The sequence below is a fragment of the Camelina sativa genome, chromosome 19 (genome assembly GCF_000633955.1).
Source record: "Camelina sativa cultivar DH55 chromosome 19, Cs, whole genome shotgun sequence".
NCBI lineage: Eukaryota > Viridiplantae > Streptophyta > Magnoliopsida > Brassicales > Brassicaceae > Camelina > Camelina sativa.
The window spans coordinates 16413245-16436474 of NC_025703.1; the positions used below are offsets into that span (position 1 = coordinate 16413245).

A 23230-nucleotide genomic window follows, 5' to 3' on the forward strand; every position below is an offset into this window, starting at 1 on the left:
CTATATATATAGGCTAATTATTTATATATATACCATTAATTAAAATCAAGTTACAAATAATTAATGGTACAAAATATATTTAGCATTAATATATCCCTAAATAGAAGGATAATTATAATAATGTCACAAAATATTTTAATGCTAAATATATTTAGCATTAAGTCCTCCATATTATAAATTTAAAGTGAAGTAATTTTATATACTAAAGTTTCCACATATTTATTATACTAATGTCACAAAATAACTAAATTCACTTAAACTTACTACGGACCTTAAAACTCATTTGGGCCTCTTCCCCTTTGACTTCTCTTGTAAGTCGCTGACTCTACTACTTCTTCCTCACTCTTTAATCTCTTCTGCAAATGAGATTCCAACACTACCTCTCGAATCTTTTGATTAATCCCCAAATTTCAGTTTCATCAGGGGGAACTACGGGGGAAGTTTCGTTTGCTGGCATGCTTGTAGTTTCTTAATCTCTTTCTCCATCATATATACATACTCTTGTTCTATAGGGATTGATCTTCTCTCTTAGCCTTTTTTTTCAGCAACAACATGAGCTGGTTTTTCGACTTTCTCATCCAATTTTTAATGAGTTTCACACATGTAATTTCTTGCCTTTCTCTGTCTTCTTCTCTTGCCTGATTTGATTTTGAGTAGACTTTGAACTTTAGCTCTTTGAATTTATTTTTGCAAGGTATGTGTTTACTGGAGTTGTATTTTTGACACTCTTTCTTATCCATCTCTACCATTTTTGCTTGTTCTTCTCTCCCTTTTACAAACAACCCCAGCATAGGTTAACTGTAAGTTTGCTTTCTCCCTCAACGATAAATTCTTCAACGGTTTCCAAATTCTCTTTGGAATCGTCACTTTCTCTTGTCTGATTTCAATTGGGTCTTGAGACATGTAGAAGAGGTGCGTAACTTCCAATCTCCCTATTATTCGTATTTTCCACGAAACGAACTTCCTCTCTGTTCGTCTTTCTAATTTTTTCCTTCAGCGAGTTTCTTCTCCATTCCTCTGTTTATCTTTCAACCCAATTACATGTACAACTCCTCTTCCTTGCAGGAATTTGGGATTATGCTGGCTATATACTGGTGGTAACGTTTCATATCTATCTCATGAATCAAGCTTTTAATTTTATCTCCTTTGAGTTATAGTAATCCATAAAATTAGTTTCATGACCACTCTTAAAAGTTCAAACAACAAATATACTTAATCACCCAACCATTATTAATTTTAGTACTTCTGTCCAACATACTCGATCCTTGAATTTTTTTTCTTCATAGTCACTTTGGTAGTTGTTGTAAAACCGAGCTGAAAATTCAAAGCTGGGAATTTTGTTAAAGTGTGTCTATCCAGCAAACTAAAAACCACTTACACATCTTTCTCATCTTTAATATCTGGAAAGTTTGGATCGAGATAGATTTTGGAATAAGCATCGCCATTACACATCTTTGATATCCGGTTCCCTTTTTTTTTAATGCGTTTAATTTGGCTTATCTTTTATTAAATTATTCGTATATGTTTTTTTTTTGAATAAAATATGGCAGGGAAGGTGCTCTGTTTGGCTATATGTCTAAGTGTTTGGCGGATTGATATGAAGCAGATGGTATGTTTTATATATTAATCAAACGATGTTTGGACCAAGAACAATAAGGTTAGTTCTCAACAAAGAACTATTAAGTAATAAGTCTTCAACTTAATGAAGACTAAAGAAAAAAAATTTATTGATTGATAATTTTCTAACATAATTACGAAAATACAAACAATTAAAGAATGGAAAAATAAGATAAGATTTTAGATTTTCATTTTATAGAAGTACCATATCATTCGTCTAATAGACTTCTAAACATGCTTCCTTGTATGTCTTGTAGACAAATCTTTGTAAGTCTTTCATCTTCACCCCTCTTTGAGTTCGTTTTTACTTTGATTCCATGTAAAATCTGTTTTCGTTTGTTATAAAGGTTAGTAATAAGTTGTTGTAAATTTTATGCTAAATGAAATGCAGATTAATACATATTCAGCAATGAAATAGTCCTATAAACAGGAAATGCATTAGAAAAATTCAGTTGATGTTTGATTTAATATTATCATGGTTTTAAGAATAACTTTACCTCAACATCTCAACGACTCCTTTGATTTGCTTCGTGGAGAACTGGAGATAGAAATCCTGCTTCTGTTTGCTTTTAAGTATTGATGAGTTATTAGAAAGCTTTACACATAATAATATTTAACTCGCGAGACATGCTATGATTGTCCCTGTAATAAGATTTGTGAGTATTTGAATATGATGTTTTAAAAAGAATTTGTGAGTATTTGAATATGATGTTTTAGAAAGAATAATCACTCTATAGACTCATCTCATCGATGCTTGTTGGTTATGATTTTCAGGTATGCACTTCAACTCACCATGTTGGACATCACACTCTGAAGAATGCATCATTGCTAGATAGTGAGTGATACTATCATTAGCGGCCATCTATACTATTAAGGTGACTTTCTGGTTTGTTACTTTAGGTTTGATGTGGTTGGTTGTGTATGCCATCTTTTTTGGTTATATAGTAGTAATGGAGCTGATTTGTTGCGATGATAGGAATAAAGATTTGTGTTAAGATTAGTTAGTCGAATATTCTATGTTATCAACTAAAGACTTTCAGTTAATGTTTTGTAATTTGTTTCCGTTTGATATGTTTATTATAGAGGATGTTTAGGGATTTCATTAATCTATTTTTAAAAAGTTTTGAATGTTGATTGTAGAGATGATAGAGTCCGATTTTGTTAGTTTCGGAAAGGAGTAAGTTTCGGATTTTAATATATTTGATTTTGGAAAAGTTTCGGATTTTAATATATTTGATTTTGGAGTTTAAATGTCGAAAATATTTGATATGGCAAGTATTTAATGTCGAAAATATTTGATATGACAAGTATTTTTTTCTATCTAATTATCCTTTCAAATTGCTTATATGTGTCGCAAGAAGTCATTGATTGGAAACTCTGATAATCCATCCACAATCCGAATAATATTAGTCTGGGTCATGTAAGGTCCGCGTCTTTTTACGCGATCAGATTACCAGTTTGTCCCTAATTTTTTTTTCCTTGTTCTTCTGATTTTTGAACGTGAGGGCATTATATAGAATCTCATTTTTTTTTTTTTTATTCTTAAGTGTACTCCCCAATTAATAGTATAGATAGATTGAGTCAAAAAAGAGATTTTTTTTTTTTTTTAGAGGCGGTATCAAAATGTTTCTTTTTTAATTTGTAATTAGTACAAAACATATCCGGTGCCCATTACGTATTTTATAGAATCCTTGTAGCTTTAGTTCGAGAGACTAGGCTGGAACCTAACAGAAAACGATAGAGATAAGTCATAAGACATTACTGATCTACTTATTTTACCATCCTAAAATTCAAGTTTAAGATTTGTTTTAATCTTACAAATTATAAGAGCGATAAAAAACGGTAATGATATTAATAACGATGTTTTGGCCACACCTAATTAGAGAACTGGCCTCATGGTGGGAGATTATAGGCGGCTGGAAGAAGATACGATGGCGTTTAATGATGCACGATTAGCTGTCTTGTCCCAGGGGAAGTATGGGTTTAATGATTAACAGGGGTGTTTGAGGTTTGGATGATTGTATCCTACGTGGTCACCTTCAACAACTTCGACTGGAGAAAAAATAGTCTTAGCTTGTCCGGCCAAAAACAACATTATCTATGACAAGAAGCTCAAGCTGTTCATATATCCTTGGACGGTAAGATATGGACATGATAATATTTGTGCCTTCATGGCAATGCATGAATCTTATACCGAGTCCATGACTGCTTTATGCATATCTAAATCACAACATGAATTTTTATTTCTCTTTCTTTGTGGTTAATATAATAAGAAAACAAAAGGCTTAACTTTTAAAAGCTTTACAAAGAAAAAAGAAAGAAAAAAAGTACTAACTTAGAAGTTACTGTGAGCTATTTATATTAAAGATAGAGACTCTCAAGTCTCACTCATTCGGAGAAAGAATGAGAGATGCAAAATATAATCTTTCATGGCCTAGAAAGATTATCGAACGTAAGTTTATTATGACTGAAATACTATTTTTTGTGTCGGCTTATTTAACTAAATACAACTTCATGATGGGTCAATTAAGTTATAATATATACAAACAGCTATAATTTATCGAGAAATTGCTGGTCACTTTTGTCGGTGAGAAGTTGAGAACCAAAACTTCAGAAATAATGTGATGTTCTATCGATATCACAGTCCGGAAGAGTTGCCTAAACAATTAACAAATTAAAACCTTATATTGTAAGAAAGTAGCTAAATCATTTTTGACTCACGTCACGCAAGCCACACCCAATTTTATTTAATTTGGATGAATTTAGTTATGTGAATTAATTGTTAGATGATGCTGCAATTTTTTGTCGTAAATAGACCTCTAATATAACACAAATGCATGTTATAGAAAATTTATCCTTGTCACTCAATTGTTGCGGAAAAAATTATTTGAATCCACTAATAATCTTTTTAGTGGACAGCAAATATATTTTAGTTGCTGTGAAAATGTGTTTTCTATACATTATTATGTAAAAAATGGGAAAAACATGTACTTTGATAAATAAAACTTTCTGTTTGTTATATTTTGTTTTAGAATTTTATTTTCTATTTAACGCATGCATATTCAGTTATTCAACAAAAATTACTTAATAAATATATTTCAAAAATTAAATAGCATGTTAATTTTCATACAATCTTTTGCAGTATTTTCTAATTACAACTTTTGCAATTATTGTCGATTTAAGGAAAGTCTTCTATGTTGCTATTTATCTGAATTACTAATTTTACATTTTTATTATATACTCATGCATTATATATATATATATATATATTAAGGTATTTGCATAGATTTTGATATATCACCAATAATCTATAACTAATGAAAAAATAGTCGGTCGTTGCAAAATTATTAATTTATCTTCCATAATAATGATTTGTTAAGGTGGCGGTTAAGTTTTACGAAGAAAAAAATGGTTGGTTCATTAATTTTAAATATATTCTGGTTATGCAATATCATTAAATATAATTATTTTTTTAGACAAAGGAAAAGCAATGTATTGTCAAACAAATTGATTGTGAGTGAGTAAAGTGGTCAAATATTTTTGGATTGGGTCGGTTCGGTTTTAGATCGCTTTAATTTCTGGGTTGGGTCTTCGGTTTAGGTATAGGTCGGATTGACTTCAGATCACATTGTTTTTAGTTCAGACCACTTCCGGGTTGATCACTTTCAGTTGGAACTTTTACCAAGGTGTGTTCCTCCAATTCTGATATCGTATTAAATTTTACATGCTTTCAGTTTAAACACGTTTTATAATTTGTGTGAAACAAGTTAGGATATATTTAGATAAAGCTTGTACCATAAGGTTGGTGATGAGTCAAAATTTAGAGAAGAAAACAAAAATATGTGCAAGCTCCAAGGGGTGATTACGAAAGCTCACCTTACATATATATACTACGATTTGCTTTCTAAGTTTCTTCCATACCTGTTTTAGTTTTACTTACAATTCACGAATTATGGGAAATTTTTTTGCTAAAAGTAATATTTTAAAATTTGAATAAAGTAAACAAAAAAAATTTTGGGTCAATAATAATAAAATTTAGAAACTATTATTGAGGACTTTACTTTCACAAATGAAATAGCTTTGCAAATCAGCTCATATATATCCACCGATGGAAGATTGATTTCGTCGCCGAAAGGTTTTATGTCATACCGTACCATGCTCTACATGCATCATACATGTGTTTTTAACACATTTGTAATAAATAAAAAAGACAATTATATATAATTTATAAAAACCATTTTAAATTTAATTCTCAATATAAATATTCATTACTTTGTTCAGAAATTGAGAATAGGTTTTCAGGTTTCAAAGTTATTGAGTCCATTGATTATGCTTATATACATACAAAACTATATTTGATTGGTAATTTTAAACGGAAATATTTTATTAATGGTATAAAAAGAGTCGTAAAAGGGTAAACAGCAAATAAGTAAAAGAAAATGATAACATAATTCTGTAAGAGTTGAAGGTGTTTGTCAAATTTAAAGAATCTGTTGTTTGTTTTAAAAATATTTTGACGTCAAAACTAGTTAAAATTTGCAAAGAAGTGAAGAGATCCAAAATGTTGGTGGTTTTTTGGGTTTATGTTGGATCCATATTTAAACTTTTAGTGGAAATATAAGTTAAGAATATGTTTTAAAGTTGTGTTCTAAAGCATAAAACAACCATTCAAACTTGAAAAAATGTTCACATTGTGTCTTAAACTTAAAACAACCCTTACCGATCAAAGATAAAAGATAAAAAGAGTTATGTTTCTTCTTTCTAATACCTATTTTCAACTAAACGTAGGAATTCCTTTAAAGTATTTCCAAGTAATTGTTTATATTACAATCCAAGTTAAATAATAGGGATGTTCACGCGCACCTTGTGACAATATTATATTCTTACATTTTCTTTATAATATATGCAAAATAAAATATATATAGTAAACCACATTTATTAAATGAACAGATATAAAAAAAATCAAACTTTTGAAAGTACAATAATTAGTTGTAGACCACACAATATGTAATTTAGTAAACTTATGCTATTATCATGTCCACTGCACTATCCAAATTCAGGTTATGTTTAACCATTACAACATCTTTAGTTAACTAATAACTACTCAAAAACGTTTGGTAAACATAAATCATTTAAATCGATTTATCTAACGTAGAAACATTTATAACTACATCAGTTACATTTGCACTACGTAAAAAAAAAAAGAAAAAAAAAGAGGAGAATTAGGCTATAAATCAAGTCAAGAAAAAAAAACAATGAATTTGAATTTATTGCAAACTGTTGAAAAAAAAATTATATCTTTAAACAAGTAATAAAACAACAATAAATGATAAGAGGAAAAAACAAACCAACAATTAAATGATTGAGACAGACCTAAAAACCCCACTAATCATTTAAGGTAAAAAAAGAGATGAAATTTACAAGAGTGTGCAAAAAAACAAGATTATGAAGTTGTATAACGAACTAGGCATAACCACGACGACACAATACAACCCGAGCCAGACGGTGCCGCAACACAAACACAGCCTGTCTTTAAAAGCCTTCGTTTAATATTATACTCTTCCTTTCTTTAAATACCCTTCTCTTCTTCTTCCTCTTCTGCTCTCTTCATCTTCTAAGAAACTCACATTTTAACCATTATTTTGCTCTGCTCAGGTCAGCTTTTCTCTCTCTCTCTCTCTCTCTCTCTCTCTCTCTCTCTCTTTCCTCTCTCTTCTACTTTACGGTACTTACAACAATGTCATTGCAACTACTTACTACTTCCATGAATGAATCTTATGTACACACTTGTTGTCTTAAGTTTCAGTTCTTGTCTGATCCAATCCAGATCTAGTTTCTGCATTTTGTGTCTTGTGTCTTGTGAACTTTATGCTTCTTTACTGTCTTTATGTTTGTTGTTGTGTCGGTTTGAGATGTTTTCTCTTTCTCCAGCTAAAAAAAAAAGTCACAGTTTTTAAGTAATGTTGAAGTAAACAGTTTCAAGATCTGAATTAACTAACACTGGTTTAGTTCAAGAACTCAATTCGATTTAGAAAAGATCATTTGTTCTTGAAAACAGATCCGGATCTGAGAATCACTTGCTGTGTTTTCATTGGTTCTTGATTAAGATTCGATCTCTTTGTTCAGTTTGAAATCCTGATTCGCTTTTCTTGGAAATGCAGTGGGAAGAGTCAAGAAACCATGGCAAAGATGCAATTCTCAATCTTTATCGCTGTCGTCGCGCTTATGGTTTGCTCTGCATCTGCTAAAACCTTAAGCCCTCCAGCTCCAATGCTGCCACCAACACCAGCTCCAGCACCAGCCCCGGAAAATGTGAATCTCACAGCGCTCTTAAGCGTAGCTGGTCCTTTCCACACGTTCCTTGACTACCTTCTCTCAACTGGAGTTATTGAGACCCTCCAAAACCAAGCTAACAACACCGAGGAAGGAGTTACGATCTTTGTCCCCAAGGATGATGCTTTCAAGGCTCAGAAGAATCCTCCTTTGTCCAATCTCACAAAGGATCAGCTCAAACAGCTTCTTCTCTTCCACGCTCTGCCTCATTACTACTCCCTTTCCGAATTCAAGAACTTGAGCCAGTCTGGTCCAGTGAATACCTTTGCTGGTGGCCAATACTCGTTGAAATTCACAGATGTTTCAGGCACGGTTAGAATTGATTCTCTATGGACCAGGACTAAAGTCAGCAGCAGTGTTTTCTCCACTGACCCTGTGGCTGTTTACCAAGTGAACCGTGTGCTTCTACCCGAAGCAATCTTTGGTACTGATGTCCCTCCAATGCCGGCTCCAGCTCCTGCTCCTGTCGTCAGTGCTCCTTCTGATTCGCCTTCCGCTGCTGACTCTGAAGGAGCCAATGCTTCTTCACCAANATTGAGACCCTCCAAAACCAAGCTAACAACACCGAGGAAGGTGTTACGATCTTTGTCCCCAAGGATGATGCTTTCAAGGCTCAGAAGAATCCTCCTTTGTCGAATCTCACAAAGGATCAGCTGAAACAGCTTCTTCTCTTCCACGCTCTGCCTCATTACTACTCCCTTTCCGAATTCAAGAACTTGAGCCAGTCTGGTCCAGTGAATACCTTTGCTGGTGGCCAATACTCGTTGAAATTCACAGATGTTTCAGGCACGGTTCGAATTGATTCTCTATGGACCAGGACTAAAGTCAGCAGCAGTGTTTTCTCCACTGACCCTGTGGCTGTTTACCAAGTGAACCGTGTGCTTCTACCCGAAGCAATCTTTGGTACTGATGTCCCTCCAATGCCGGCTCCAGCTCCTGCTCCTGTCGTCAGTGCTCCTTCTGATTCGCCTTCCGCTGCTGACTCTGAAGGAGCCAATGCTTCTTCACCAACGTCCTCGCACAAGAACTCCGGACAGAAGATGGCTCTTGCTCCAATCGCCATGGTTGTTTCCGGTTTGGTGGCATTGTTACTGTGATCAAATGGTTTTTGCAGATTGAGTATGTTTTTAATTTACAGTGTCAAAGATTGTATTACATCATTCCCAATTGTCTTTTGATTTTTGAACCCCATTTTTTATTATACATTTTTAATCATTATTATTGTCGTCATTACCATTGTTGTGAATTGAGATTGTTCCTCCATTTTACTTTTCTTTAGTTGATTTTGCTTCATTTGCAAGTTTAGATGATGCCAACAAGAGCTTTAAGTTTCATTCTTTTCTTTTTTTTGGCAAATTTCATTCTCTTTGATACAATTTCAAGATAAGCCACTAAATTATAATTTCAATATAAGTCAAAGCCTTCTTTTCTTTGTAATATGTGAGTAAGAATACTATCAACTCTCCACCAAGCAGTGATATTATATGTAGTCCATGGGATTGACCAAAAGGATTGACCAAACTGAATGTTATAATAGAACCTAACCGTTACAACAATTACATAACCTATTGCTGGTTCTCCATAAGTCCATAGTGAAGAGTAAGAGGTAGACCATATCCCCTATATAATATTATGGAAGTACATAACTTTTTTTTGTAGACTATATAATTGATATATAGATGATTTTTTGGTTATAAATTTATGATATTCATAATTTAGGTGTATCATAATATACATGTTAGTTTGATTTTTGGTAATTAGGGATAATATGGATTTAGTTAATTATAGTAAAATATAAAATCAACTATAGGTAACATTTAAAAGTTAAGAAAATCTCTCAATCTAATTAAAACAAAAATATTTGATTCTTCTTTTAATTTTATTTGATTTTATATATAAATAAATTTGAATTATTATATAATGTATTTAGTTAATAAAATTTATGATTTTTTCTGCATATGGTATAATTTAAATTTTTTAAAACGGACATATATTGCTAAAGTGATAAATAAAAAATATATAAAATGTTCCGCATCGCCTAAGGAAACTAGACAAATATTCAAAGTCATACTATAAAAATGAGACCAAATTGATTTCAAATACGAATAGTAGGAACCTTGATTTATCAGAAATTAAAATTTAAAAGTTTTACGCGGTTTATTCCGGTTATTTATTTTACAGAATTTTAACTTTTATAAACTTTAAAAATTTCAACAATATGAATATTAGATTAACAGACATATCTAATTAAGTTGATTAAATTAATACTGTAACCAAAAATTGCCGTATATTATAGGTTAAGTCATAAAATTAGCAATCAAAATACAATATATAATTTTAAACACTAAACAAATTAAATAAAATTAACAAACAAAAATTCATTTTCTTTTTATCAAATAACTTAACTTGCAGTATACCACAGGTCAAAATCTAGATCTTACAAAATAAATGTTCTTTCCATAAATCATTTTTAGCATATGATTTCATGGTATAGTGTTTCATCCAAAAAGACAAAAAAAAATTAAAACAAATAAAAAAATCACATATATGGTACTTTAAATAAAAATTACAAAATTATCAAAAGAAATTTTAAACCGTGCTCTAGGACGGGTCTAATTCTAGTTGATATACTAGAAGAGATAACTTTATAATAATTTTAACATATCTTAGATTTATTAAAATATTTAAAATTTTATATTTAGTGTTTCGATAAATTATCTTATGTTTGTTATATGTTTTGTTTTTAAATAAGTATTCTCAGTCATTTAAAATAAATGACTATTGATTAGTTAAGCATTAAACTGAAAGTATTTTGTTAATATGAAAGGCTACATTAAAATATTTAGTCTGTATCCCATAATATATAAAGTTTTTCATGTTTTGATGCACAATCAAGACGTACAAACATTTTTTACTTTGGAAAAAAAACATTGATACATATAAAATAAAATGCGGCTGAGCATGGACATTATGTGTTAGTTTGTCCGCTTTTAACATAATCAATAAAACATCAATATCTTCTAAAACCAGACACCTCCAAGAAAGACGAGACAATAGCTTGAATTTCTCGAATAACCTTTTCTTGAGCCGAAACTCATGCTCTTCCTTCATTCTCTGTGTAATTAATTTCATTAATTAGATAACTAAAGGTAGCATAAATAATTTTGATATTTATATATTACCAGCATGCTTCACACATGCTTAAAAATTTTATTATTATAATTGAATATTTTAGCAATAAAATATTATAATCTTAATGAATTACACAAATGACTTCAAATGCATTTGTGTTCTAGAAGTAGAATTCTTTATGTTTCTTGATTAATTGCATTTGGAAAAAAAGTTCTCTGTTAGATATTTTTATATTTTTGTCACGTACTTTATATCTATTGAACATACTAATTGTAAACTGAATTTTAGTTTAGAATTGAGTAAAAAAAATATTATTAATATATATTGATATATTATTATATCAAATAAAAGTTATTTTTTTGTGTTATACTTTTCTGTTTATATATATATATATATATGTTGTATTATACTCAAAATGACCAACGAAAAAGAGTAAAAACATACTATTGTATTATCGAGTTACTTTTTTTAGTGTTAACAGCATAACCTAAGAGAACATAAAATAATTGTTCATCAGATATATATATTTTTTTCTTCTATGTTTTTATTTCTAAAAATCATGTAATGGATGGAAGAAGAGATCACTCAAATCTTCATACTTCTCCAAGACATTGTTTTTCTTTCTCGTTCCCTCCGTCTCTCTCTCTCGAATGCAACTAGGATTAGCTTAGGGTGATCTTTGAATCTTTCGACTTGATAAACATGTGGTAGAGGTGAGTCTTGTTAAATGCGTATTGATGAAACTTGCACACATGGTCAAATATCATTGCCTTGCTCTGCTTACAGGTAACCACTATCATCACGTCATCAACAATCGATCATGGATAGGAAAAAAAATGGAACATATGAGAAGAGAAAGAAAGTGTATACAGAGTATAACCCAAACAATAATGTTGTGAAAAGAAATTAGATGTTAATTATATTTTAAGAAAATAATTAAGACTAAATTGTGTAAGAAAATAAAAACTGAATATGGAAGAATCACATGGCTTTGGAAACCCATATCATGAGTTATATATCACCTAGACGTCCAAATCTTCCTCGACATTGTAACATCTCCGAACCAAAATGTGAATTAAGAACCAAATGTCGATCGATCATATCATGATTTCTGGTTCGGCGAGTTTGTCGTAATTGTCAATTTGGGCCGATTTGGTTTGAGTAACCCGTATAACCGGGTTATTTAAGTGTAAGGTCGACGAAAAGGGTTTTGGGAAGGGTTATTTGTCGCTCTTTCATAGTTTTAGAGAGAAAAGAGAGAGAAGAGTGTTCTTGAGCGTTGGAGGCTTTTTGGAGAGATTCTAAGCTGTTTTGGGGAGATCTGTTCCTGTGGAGTGAGGATCTAGTGCTGGGATCGAAGGAGAAGCTTCCTAAGGTGTTGGATTCATCCTTTTTAGGCCAGAACTTCCTGCAAAAGAGGTGAGTGCATGACCATGGCTGATCTAAGCCTGAGATCTCTTTTGTTTTGCTTGTTCTATGTTGTTTGTGGTGTTTCCTTGCTTGTGGTGGTTGTGTTATGGTTCTCATAGGTTTCTGAAGCTCTTCGGCGAGTTTGGGACGGATTGGAGATGGTTAGAAACGAATATTTGATTATCGGCTTCGAGCAGAACGCGTCTGCGGTGGAGTCAGTGTCAATCGACACCAACTTGTTTGTCGCTTGTTTTCCTGGTTTGTTGTGTTTGTTTGTGTTGCTTAACATTTGAATATCAGTTGCTTGTGTGTATAGCCCAATAGATGGCAAGATTGCCTCACTAAGTATTTATGATAATAATTACGCATCTCAATTGTTGTTTGTGGTGTGCAGGTAATGCATGTTAGCGTGGAATCATGGCGATGAGGAGAAAGATGATCTAGGGTCTTGATTGTGTTATTGGTCATGTTATTTATGTTGGAACCTGGTTTAGAAGCATGTTAGGTTGATGATTTTTATTGGTTTTAATTGATATGGTATTTAGATTAAATTGGAGTTGGTTTGGTTTGTCTTCCACTGTGCATGTTGATTTGTTGTTGGTTTATTATTTTGATTGTATTTAAATATTATGGGGTATTTAATTATATTATTATTAAAAAACGAATCGGATTGTTTCAGACCCTAAACCATCGCAATGCCTTTCTCATCAGAAGTCATAACCTATAAATAAAATAAAGGACTATGGAAATGGTTATCAGAAACAAAGTTAATAATTACATACAAACTCAGTTGTAACGTTAAGGAACAAATTCAAAGTAATATTATTCGAAACAGTTAATATTTGTTTAAACTCATTTTTATGCCGTTTCCGAGGGATTACCGACGATTCTCTCCCTTGAAAATTGGCTGTTTTCTTGTAGTGCTTGTATAAAATATAGTGTGGGTAATAAGTAGCATAAATATTATGACTAAGATATAAAATCTATTAGGGTTTATGAATTATGATCAAAAACTAAAATTTTTATATTAAAAATTTATCAAATGGATCAAAAGAAAAACGAATTACAACATTGATATACAAAATAGGCATTCGACACATCATTTAAAAGTGAGAATGTGTTATGTACCTAAGACCTTCTTCATCTAACTCTTTCTAATAAATAATCACATTTCACATGTTCACTTCTAAATATGCTCCAAAATTTAGACTCAACTTATTTATTTCAAAACCTACAAATGTCACATAAAGTAAAAAGTAAAATATTGCTGGCAGTATCGAACCTAAAATCACTAGCCACTACTGAGTTATATAAAAAAAAAAAAAAAAAGGTAAAATATTACAAAATTTAGAAAATTATGTGAAAGGTAGAGTATGATGTTTGATGAAGATTTTGTCTAGCTATTTATAGATAAATTTGTAGGTTTTTCAGTTTTTTTTTTGGTCAAACATTATGGAAATGGTTACATTTCAAAGAATAAATATGGTTTTGTCTGTGTTTTTTTTTTTTTTTTTTTTTTTTTTNTAATTGTATTGCAATTAATACATTAAAGTGTATTCATATGATGAAAGATTTTTTTAAAAAAAAATTTCAAACATCATGGGAGTTACATTTTAAAGAATTAATGTGCAATAAATTGTGTAAATGATTACTATTAAAGATATATAAAATATCATATTTTTTTATATTTTGAAATTATTTGAGAATAAATTGATTTGATTTTTGTGAAACAAATATTATACTTTTTTGTCAACATTACTAAAGAATTTAATAACCATCACATTATATTTTTTCCAAATTTATGATATTAATATTTAATTATTTCTTATTTGCAAAATTATAATATTATGGTAGTTATATAAAATATTGATCAATGATATCTATATATAATTACTAACAGGACATTGTATAAATGTCAATAAATATTTTAGTGCAGAAATATCATTTAAGTGAATATGAAAAATAATGTATGAACTTTTGAGAAAAATAAATTTAAAAATTTTAATAATTGAGAAATGAGGACACGTGTCAAAAATATATGCTATCAAATGTATTTGTGTTATGCAAAGTTAGGAGAAAACCTTCTCGTATATATTATATAAGATAGGATAGTTCTATCATATCGTTTCAGTTTTGAATTGGTAATATGATTAATTGGTGCTTTTGTTGGTGAATTTCTGTATTCAGTTTTTTACACATTCTTTTAGGGATAGCTTTAATAAGTTTTCATTTTGCCCCATCATTTTTTCAAAAAAAAAATTGGTCTTCAGATTATTGTTTTCTCTTTGCTTTTTTTTTTTTTTTCCATAAGATAAAACTAAAAGTGGTTTTTTCACTATTCGTAATTTGAAAATATTATTTTTGATGTGAGATTTTGTGTTAGTAAATTTGGCTGGAGTTTCAAAAGTCTCCACAATTTAATCTCCGGTTCAATCCACTAAATCACTAAAATTATGACCTCACCTCACATGTTAGGATAATTAAGATAAATATCAATGGTCCATAAAGAAGATAACCTTTGAATCTACATGAAACAGAGGAACACAACACAACAATAATGGCCTCTCACTTCTTCACACCGTCACCAACACCAACCGCCACAGGTGACGCCGTTTATGTAGCGACGGTGCCGCTTAAAGCGTCCCCTGGCCCACCTCAGCTTATTATGTCTATGGCTTACTCACTTAACCTCTGGAAACTACAGCATTTCATGGTCCTCATCAAACCTTCTTCTCCTATTCCTCAGGAGGTAGAGGAGACCTTTACAGTATTTTTCACTAAAGTGAGTTATGTTTATGAACTAATCCGTTTTGTGGAACCTCTAGGTAATTGTGTTTGATTTTCAGCCACGTAATCCAGAGAGCATAGAAGCAGCAATCTCAGTTTTGTCAGGAAATTTGATTCCAGGTTCTGATTCCCAGACAATGATATCGAATGTAATCTGTGATTCATCATTCAGATAGTTTTTTTTCTCGGGATTTCGACGAATCTTTTTGATCATGGGGGAGAGTTTGTGTAGATAAAAAAGTAGGTGTAAATGTAGTCAAGATTCTGATTTAAACTATTTTTTTGGTTGGATAGGTGTAGTTCTTGCAAGAAGGCTGAAGAATGTTCCAAGGCAAAGATGTTGGATGGTTGGATCATCTAAAGGGAATGCTATGGAAATGGCGATTGAGTTTAATAACTCATGGGAGACTGATCTTAGAGTTGGCTTTCATGACTGCCGTCATTATACTAATGGTACTCAGCTTTTAATCAAGAAGACTTTGTTTTTTTTTATTAATTGTTTCTAAGTCTTTTGTCATTGTCTTATATTCTTTGGAATACAGAACTTGTCCAACATCTTACCGGCGAAATACAAATCTTGGAGCGACTTCCACGAAGCTAATGTTAATAATATCCACCTGAGTCATAGATGAAACAATGGTCACTTATTGTAGTACTTTATTCAAATTTCTGCTTGTAACTTGTAAGTAACTAATGAAAAGTTTTGAGCCAAAACAAGAGCCAATGAAACACATACAGTATTTGAAATTTTCGTACTCCCAACTAGAAAATAATACAAATGAGCTCATGACTCAGAAGTAACGGAGTTCAAAACATAGAAATAAGGGTGGGACTTCTGGTTTCGGTTCGGTTTTGGTTTATCGATTTGATTAAAAGAACCATATGTAATTTGTTAGGTTCTCTTTTTTATTTTCAAAAATGGTTTCATACTAAAATTATTTAAAAAAAGACATAAATGATTCGGTATGATTTGGTTTTGGATTTGATTTTTTTTTTCCGGTGATTTTTCAAAAATATATTAAGAACGCCCAAAATGTATATTTTATTTAATTGTCACCGACCAATCGCTTGAAAAGAGCAAATCATCAAAGACGACTAGTTTATTGACCAAAAAGAAAAAAAAAAAAGACGAGCTCATGTATATGTAAATTGCATATATATATATATATATATATATATATATGTATATATAATTAGAACATATACGTATTAAGAAATTTTAAGAAGTACTAATTTACCTTTTCACAAACAAGTCATTTGTGATAAAATTCAAAGTATGTAATATGTATTGATCAATATTATAATATAATAAAATTGTATATAAAACCGAGAACTATATAAATCCAATTCCCGATAGATCTATTTTTCGGATCATATCAAACAAATCTAGATATTTGGTAGACTTCAAAGTTCAAACCATCAGATAAATCACCACTCGAACACAGGACCATCGGACAAGCACACTTTACTTGTATGTGTAAAATCACCTTTCAAAACCTACAAAAAAAATCATATCCCACTTAGTTTTGTTTCTTGTCGATATATTTTTTCTAAAGATAATACCCAAGTAATATAAGACCCCACCATCTCTGTTAATCATGGGGTCAGTTCCTAAAGCGAAGCCCCAAGTTTGTATCTCCACTATTTGAAAATTAAAACTAAAACTAGATTAGAGCACGGATTGGAATTCCTTTTATTTATATTATAATTTTAGAATAAAATATAATTTATATGATTATTTTAAAATTTTTTTTGGATAAAATATTATGCAATAAAATCATATGTTAAATATAATGACTTGAAAAAAAACTTATTTTGTAAGTTTTATATTGTTAGTTTTGTAATTTTATGTATGAGAAATGAGTATGTTTGTTGTTTGTTTTTATTTTAATTTTTGAACATGTTTGGTGAAAGTTATTTTAATATGACCCGTTCTTAGGTAAATTTTTATTTTCAGTTGCACAATAAGATCTCAGAAATCACGATTAAGTGTGATAAATTGCTAAGATTTTATTCTTTTTTACGCTTAAAAATATATTTTTATGCCTAAAAGTATATATTTTGTAACAATACATAAAATACTAAAGATTTTATTTAAGAAATTGTATAAATCATTGGAATATTCTCTTTAAGAAGATTATTTGAGATATTTTTAAGTGTATTCATATAGCCAACAGATTGATCAATTAATCTATAATGTTTTTTTGTAACTAACCTATATTTAATGTATAACATATTTTATAATTAATTTATAAAAATTATATAATCTAAAAAAAGTTTTATACTTCCGTTTTATTATATAGAGGATAGTAGTGTAGGATAAACACAAGCACTACGAGTAGATAACAATAAACAAAAAGGAATTTTATTTTCCCAATTGGCCACTTGCACTTTATACCAAATAAATACCTCTAAGTAACCTCTCTTCTCTTTCGTCAAAACTCATTTGCTCTCTCCAAGTACCAAAACAAAAGTTTGAACAAGAAGCAAGACTTATTAAAGATGCTCAAGTTGTTGCGAAATCTTCGAAAAAGTCCGCGTGTGGCGGATGAAAGCGCGTTACCTCCCACGGCGGTTGACGGCGATTACGGGGGAGAAGACGGGAGTAATAACGGCATGATGATGAAGTTCCCGTTGTCGATCATGTCATGTTTTGCGGTTCCACGTGTGAGCAAGACAGATGGTGTGTGGGTTTCGGGAGATTACGGTAGGGTCTCGTCGGAGGTTAACCATCTCATGGTTTGTGATGGCATGAGATACGCTCTCTTAATGTAATTATTATTATATCTCGAACTTAAATTAGCTAGTAATTAATACACATTTGTTTCGTGTTAATGGCTTTTATATTAGGGGACTCTAGTGAGATATACAAATGCTTTTCACTTTTGTTTTGTTTTTTTCTTTTTTTCTTTTGAGTCCATGAGGCTTGTGTTGAGTAAAGAAGATGTCCTAGTTAGGAATCTTTAACTTTTTCTTTTGAGTTTTTTACTTACACATCTGCTTTTTGATATTTTAACTGCTATACTCGTGGTGAGAAAACTACCCACATACACATAACTTGGAGATTCTTGAATTTGTTAATGGTTGATGAGTTAGATGATTTATGACCACATAGCATATTATTGATTAGGGAAATCTCATCCACCAAATAAATGATAGTGATTAATTTTTGTCAAAGAAACGGAATAGTATATATCATACAAACCCTTGTTGTGTCAATGTCATAACCATATATTAATTTTTAAACGTGCATATATATAAAAATATATATAATATAACATATGTATTAATATTAAGTTATAATTATGAAATCACTCTCCAGTTCGAGTTATATACCATAGTCAATATTCAGTAATAAATGATTAGAGAATGGTCAAAATTTAGTTTTGCTAACGCGGAGAGTACAATGTGGAAATACTCATGTCCACGTTTAGTGCGACACAGCATGAACCGACCCTTTTAAAATAATCATTGCCACTGCCAATTTCATTTAAAACAAAATAAAATTGTTGTGTTATGTCGACTGATAATATTAGGATTAGGATGTTTTCAGTGCGGTTCGCTCTATGTTATATCCCATCATTGCGACTGATGTTTGTTAATTTTCTCTTAAAATGATTGGTGAATTTACAACAGTCTAGAATCTAGATTGTGCTTGAGGCCTCTGGTGTCGAATTTTCTACTAACTAAGACGTTTTTATTTGCTAACTTTTCATAATTAAATACCAAAGTTAAACCACTATACCCGTGTAGATTACGGTTAGACATATGCATACCACATGACAATAGGATATGTAACCTCTTCGTGGTGGCTAATGGCGAACCAAATCATGATGATGAAGACAATGACGACGTTATCTTATGTTTGAGAATCTTTACTACAAGAAAACAGTTTATGATTTTACTGACAAATTCGTCTAAATTGGCTACTTCTCGTTAGATTTTGACGGATTTTTGTTTATCAATTCTAAATTTTTTAAAATCATAACTAGAAAATTTTGATGGAATTTTAAATAGGTTTTCGTCAAAATTTCTAACGGATTTCTTATAGAAATCTATCTTTTTTTTTTTTTGTAATGCATCTGCTCAGTGAAATGTTTATTTTGTTCAGGACATAATGCAGTTACTTAAGTTTGATCCACTTATTCTTCTAATGAAGTGTATGTTCTTCACAATATTATCTAGATGATCTAATACTTTTGAATTGGAATCCTTATTGCTATTTTATTGTCTAAAGAATTGTGTGGAATCAGATTTAGCAATAGTTTGATCAAGCACTTCTTGCCAAACTGGTTTGGAGACTTCAACATGACACATAAATCTTACCTAAATATGCATTTCTTAACTGATGTATGCGGTCATTATATTGTAGGGTTAATAAAAAGGAAAAAAAATTCATGAGATTTGATAAATTGTGGGTTGAAACAAAATATTTATTCTCATATATCATGATAAATTGTAGCCAGATCATCAAAATCGTAAATCAAATTGCGGTGTCTTCGATATTGCCACAAATAGAGTCACATGGTCTAAAAAAATCTAGGATCAATTTGTGTGATAACCAAAATGATAAATAAAATAAATAAAATAACACATAATTTGAAAAAATTAGGAGAATAAGATTAAGGGTAATTATAATTACAGTTTTAGTGTTTGGATGGTAGTAGTGGTAGAGGAGGATGCTAGTGGCCGGAGGTAGCTGGTGATTGGAGGTGGTGGTGGCCGATGGCCAAAGGTTGCAGCGGTGGTTAGAAGTTGTGGTGGTGGCAGGTGGTTGTTGCGGTGGCCGGTGGTCGGAGGTTGCGGTGGTGGTAGTAAGGGGTAGTGGTGGAGGTGGAGAAGATGAAGGTAAATTTGATAATAATATATAATATACATAGAATATGATAGATATGTGGTTAGTACAGTTAGTTTTTGAATTTAATTTTTTTTTTAGTTATTTATTGCAATTCCTCAAAAATTTATTAGAACATCTGCATCAGTAGTTTCTCACGGTATTTTTATATATTAAAAATTTATTAAAAAGTAGGAGAGTATCATAGATGGTTCTCAAACCAGAACTTCATATAACTGTGTGTTTGAGAATCTTTGAGTATTATGCTGATAAACCATATGACATTTGGCTATATGTAATTGGTCAAATTCTTATTTTAAAATTTATTTATTTATTACAAAATTATTAAAATAATATTTCTAACAGTCTTACAGCTTTAGAGATGCTCTTATTCCTGTAATATAATAAAACTCGGTAGTTTGTTAATTAAGGGAGTTAGCTTATTAGCGAGGTTACTGAATGTAGGAAATTTCTAAATTCTAAGGGTTATTCGATTTATTAATATCTCTCTTGGCACATGAATTAAGTAGCCGTCGTCTTCTCTTGACTCTCTTCCATATCAGTAGTTCCTGTTCTATAGATTTATACAAGTGCTGATGCGTCTTGAACATTCGAAATGAGGCCCACACCTAATTGAGCGACATGAACGCACTAACACATAACATAAGTTAAGAAACACATTAGTTTTTTTGGCATCGAAATAGTAATACAGATAGTAATACAGTACAGACCAATAAATTGTAAACTCTAAAACCTCAAGGCTCCAAGTGTTTCTTTTGAGCACTGATCTTCCAATGACCAGCTTTGGTGACATGAGAAGTATAAATTAAAATCATAACCATATATATGTTCGATGTGCATCCCTTTTTCCACGATTCTTCAATGATGTTTCTAACAATTTGACCCTTTTTCGATGCCAAAATACTAATCCTCCTCCAGCATCATGCATCTTGCAATTCAAAGCTTATGCAACAGTTGATGTCAGTTTTTGTTATATATATATATATATATATATATATATATATATATATATATTAAAAAATGATGTACAATAAGAGCTTTTGGTATATTACTTTGATGTTATAATTTGTTATAACCATTTAGTAAAACAAAATTAATGCCTCGTACTAACTTCGGTTAGGCCCATATAGTAAAAGAGAAACCAAAAACCCTTTATGTATCCTTGATCTCTTTCTTTTATAAATGGAAAACCCATTAGTTAAGAATTAAAACAAAAAACCCTAGCTAGTGTGATCGATAAAGTAGACTGAAGGAAGACATGGGGAACGGCGTGATGAGAAAGGAGAAGAAGAGACCAAGAGTTTCTAGATATGCCGATTGGTCCAACCTTTACCCCGATGTTTTGCGCAAGATCTTCGAAACCTTAAGGAACCCTGTTGATTCACACCGAGCAAAAAGAGTTTGTTCGAATTGGTACTCAGTGTGGAAAACATGCGCGAACAAGCCCCCGTGTCCAAGGCGGATCATACACCTAGGTGATTCCCCCACCGTAGAAGAAAGCATAGTAAAACTCGGAGGGCTCACCCACAATAGCTATTGTATGGCTAGCTTCGGAAACTGGCTCCTCATGGTTGATCTTGGTCTCCATTTCTATATTTTGAACTTTTCAACGCGGAGAAGGATCAATCTTCCATCAATGCACTCACCAATACGTGGCGGGAAAGTAACCTTCACACCAGGATCGGGGTACTTATTGGGGCCTAATTCACGTAAGGATTTTGTGCCGTGTGACTTTGACGCCGTTGAATGGAAAAACAACTCGGTAGCTGCTCTGTGGATTGACGAGACAACGGGTGATTATGTCGTTGCTTGGACTTTCAAACAGCATTACTTGTTCACATGCACGAAAGGAGATAGTTCGTGGTGTAATCTGAATCACGATGGGAGAAGTATGGTTTTGTTTGACATGGCTTGTAAGAACAATAAGCTTTATCTTTACACAGCTAGTCATCACATCAGGATTTTCGATTTCTATGAATATTATCCCACAGCGGAAAATTTCTCAAACCAGTATTGGAAACATCCGTTTGACTTCGTTGAGCAAGAGTGGGAATACGTTTGGAAGAGGAAAATAGCGATTCGTGAATCAGGTGAGGTTCTGATCATCTTGAGCCTTAAAAAAGTGTTGTATGAAGAGACACTTTTGTTTTACATCTTTAAGATGAATCTTGAGAGTTTCAAATGGGAAAGAGTTTATTCTATTGGAGATGAGATGTTGAGGTTTGGTCATGGGGTTACCATAGCTCCTTCTCTTGAAGATTTGGGTTGTGGAACCAAGGGTGATTCTATCTATTTCGTCGACAATGACGTTTGGCCAGATCATCAAGATCACGATCATCGTGTTTCCAACTGCGGTGTCTTTGATATTGCCACATGTAGAGTAGAATGGCCTAAGAAATTATATGTTTCCATAAATAAAACTCAGTGGTTTGTTGGGGGAGTTGCTTATTAGGGAGCTTATTGAATGTAGGAATTTAGTAGAAATTTTATGATTTCAAGTTTCTATATGATTATTATTCTAGTGTTATCCAGTTTTGAGTTCAGAGGAAATGTTTGTGTACGTTATTCGACATTGAAAACTGTTTAATGGTAATATCATTTGAAAACAGTCTTATAGAAAGATGTTCTTTTTAAATTATAATGTTTTGTTCAGTGATTTTCTAGTTAGTCTATTTCTTCTTCTAAATTCTATTGGTTATTTGGTTTATTGATATCTCTGGGCACATGAATTAAGTAGCCTTCATCTCCTCTTGACTCTCTTCCATATATCCTAGTGCTGCTGCGTCTTCAATATTCGAAATGAGGCTATACCTAAGCGACATGAACGCAGTAACACATAAGTTAACTAGTTAAGAATATAAGAAACACATTAGTTAGTGTACACATGAAATATATAGTAATACAGATCAATAAATTGTAAACTGTAAAACCTTAAGGCTCGCTCAAGTGATTCTTTTGAGCACTGATCATCCAAAGGCCAGCTTTGGTGACATGAGAAGTATAAATCAAAATCATAATTATGTTCGATATGCATCCCCTTTTCCACGATTCTTCAATTATGTTTCTAACGATTTACCCTTTTTGATGCCAAAATAC

General features: G+C 31.5%; 5 protein-coding genes across 15 annotated transcripts; all 5 read left to right on the forward strand.

Annotated features, from left to right (window-relative positions):
- LOC104766513 lies at positions 278-3908 on the forward strand. Of its 10 annotated transcripts, XM_010490415.1 has the most exons (7): positions 278-603; positions 695-800; positions 908-912; positions 1066-1097; positions 1551-1609; positions 2392-2492; positions 3501-3908. In XM_010490415.1, coding segments are annotated over exons 1-6 (273 nt in total). In that variant the 5' UTR covers positions 278-601; the 3' UTR covers positions 2461-2492; positions 3501-3908. The 10 variants fall into 10 exon arrangements, 2 of the variants coding, with proteins under 2 accessions (XP_010488717.1, XP_010488716.1); XR_764041.1 differs by having other exon boundaries at positions 695-912; positions 1551-1657; XR_764045.1 differs by lacking the exon at positions 908-912 and having other exon boundaries at positions 1551-1657.
- LOC104766514 (fasciclin-like arabinogalactan protein 7) lies at positions 7098-9228 on the forward strand. The gene is made up of 3 exons (XM_010490417.2): positions 7098-7272; positions 7779-8040; positions 8520-9228. The coding sequence occupies exons 2-3, from the start codon at positions 7798-7800 to the stop codon at positions 9045-9047; spliced, it is 771 nt and encodes a 256-aa protein (XP_010488719.1). The 5' UTR covers positions 7098-7272; positions 7779-7797; the 3' UTR covers positions 9048-9228.
- Positions 14978-16005, forward strand: LOC104766515. Of its 2 annotated transcripts, XM_010490418.2 has the most exons (4): positions 14991-15241; positions 15318-15399; positions 15574-15732; positions 15822-16005. In XM_010490418.2, exons 1-4 carry the CDS (start codon positions 15050-15052, stop codon positions 15878-15880), a joined length of 492 nt encoding a protein of 163 aa, XP_010488720.1. In that variant the 5' UTR covers positions 14991-15049; the 3' UTR covers positions 15881-16005. The 2 variants fall into 2 exon arrangements, with proteins under 2 accessions (XP_019096680.1, XP_010488720.1); XM_019241135.1 differs by lacking the exon at positions 15822-16005 and having other exon boundaries at positions 14978-15241; positions 15318-15428; positions 15574-15667.
- LOC109130849 lies at positions 16878-18289 on the forward strand. Its single transcript, XM_019240918.1, has 2 exons — positions 16878-16911; positions 17696-18289. Exons 1-2 carry the CDS (start codon positions 16878-16880, stop codon positions 18052-18054), a joined length of 393 nt encoding a protein of 130 aa, XP_019096463.1. The 3' UTR covers positions 18055-18289.
- Positions 21393-22586, forward strand: LOC104766516 (putative F-box protein At2g04810). The gene has a single exon (XM_010490419.2). It carries the CDS (start codon positions 21393-21395, stop codon positions 22584-22586), a length of 1194 nt encoding a protein of 397 aa, XP_010488721.2.

What these genes read in the sequence shown, in the direction of transcription:
- LOC104766513 (XM_010490414.2), top strand. An exon ending in ATGCTGGCTATATACTGGTG is followed by an intron (nt 1,098 to 1,550) that starts GTAACGTTTCAT and finishes AAAATATGGCAG; the next exon opens with GGAAGGTGCTCTGTTTGGCT. An exon ending in GGATTGATATGAAGCAGATG is followed by an intron (nt 1,610 to 2,391) that starts GTATGTTTTATA and finishes TATGATTTTCAG; the next exon opens with GTATGCACTTCAACTCACCA.
- LOC104766514 (XM_010490417.2), top strand. Translation starts at nt 7,798, where the DNA reads ATGGCAAAGATGCAATTCTCAATCTTTATCGCTGTCGTCGCGCTTATG. An exon ending in ACCAAGCTAACAACACCGAG is followed by an intron (nt 8,041 to 8,519) that starts GAAGGAGTTACG and finishes AACAACACCGAG; the next exon opens with GAAGGTGTTACGATCTTTGT.
- LOC104766515 (XM_010490418.2), top strand. Translation starts at nt 15,050, where the DNA reads ATGGCCTCTCACTTCTTCACACCGTCACCAACACCAACCGCCACAGGT. An exon ending in GTCAGGAAATTTGATTCCAG is followed by an intron (nt 15,400 to 15,573) that starts GTTCTGATTCCC and finishes TTGGTTGGATAG; the next exon opens with GTGTAGTTCTTGCAAGAAGG. An exon ending in CTGCCGTCATTATACTAATG is followed by an intron (nt 15,733 to 15,821) that starts GTACTCAGCTTT and finishes TTTGGAATACAG; the next exon opens with AACTTGTCCAACATCTTACC.
- LOC109130849 (XM_019240918.1), top strand. Translation starts at nt 16,878, where the DNA reads ATGGGGTCAGTTCCTAAAGCGAAGCCCCAAGTTT. An exon ending in TAAAGCGAAGCCCCAAGTTT is followed by an intron (nt 16,912 to 17,695) that starts GTATCTCCACTA and finishes AATACCTCTAAG; the next exon opens with TAACCTCTCTTCTCTTTCGT.
- LOC104766516 (XM_010490419.2), top strand. Translation starts at nt 21,393, where the DNA reads ATGGGGAACGGCGTGATGAGAAAGGAGAAGAAGAGACCAAGAGTTTCT.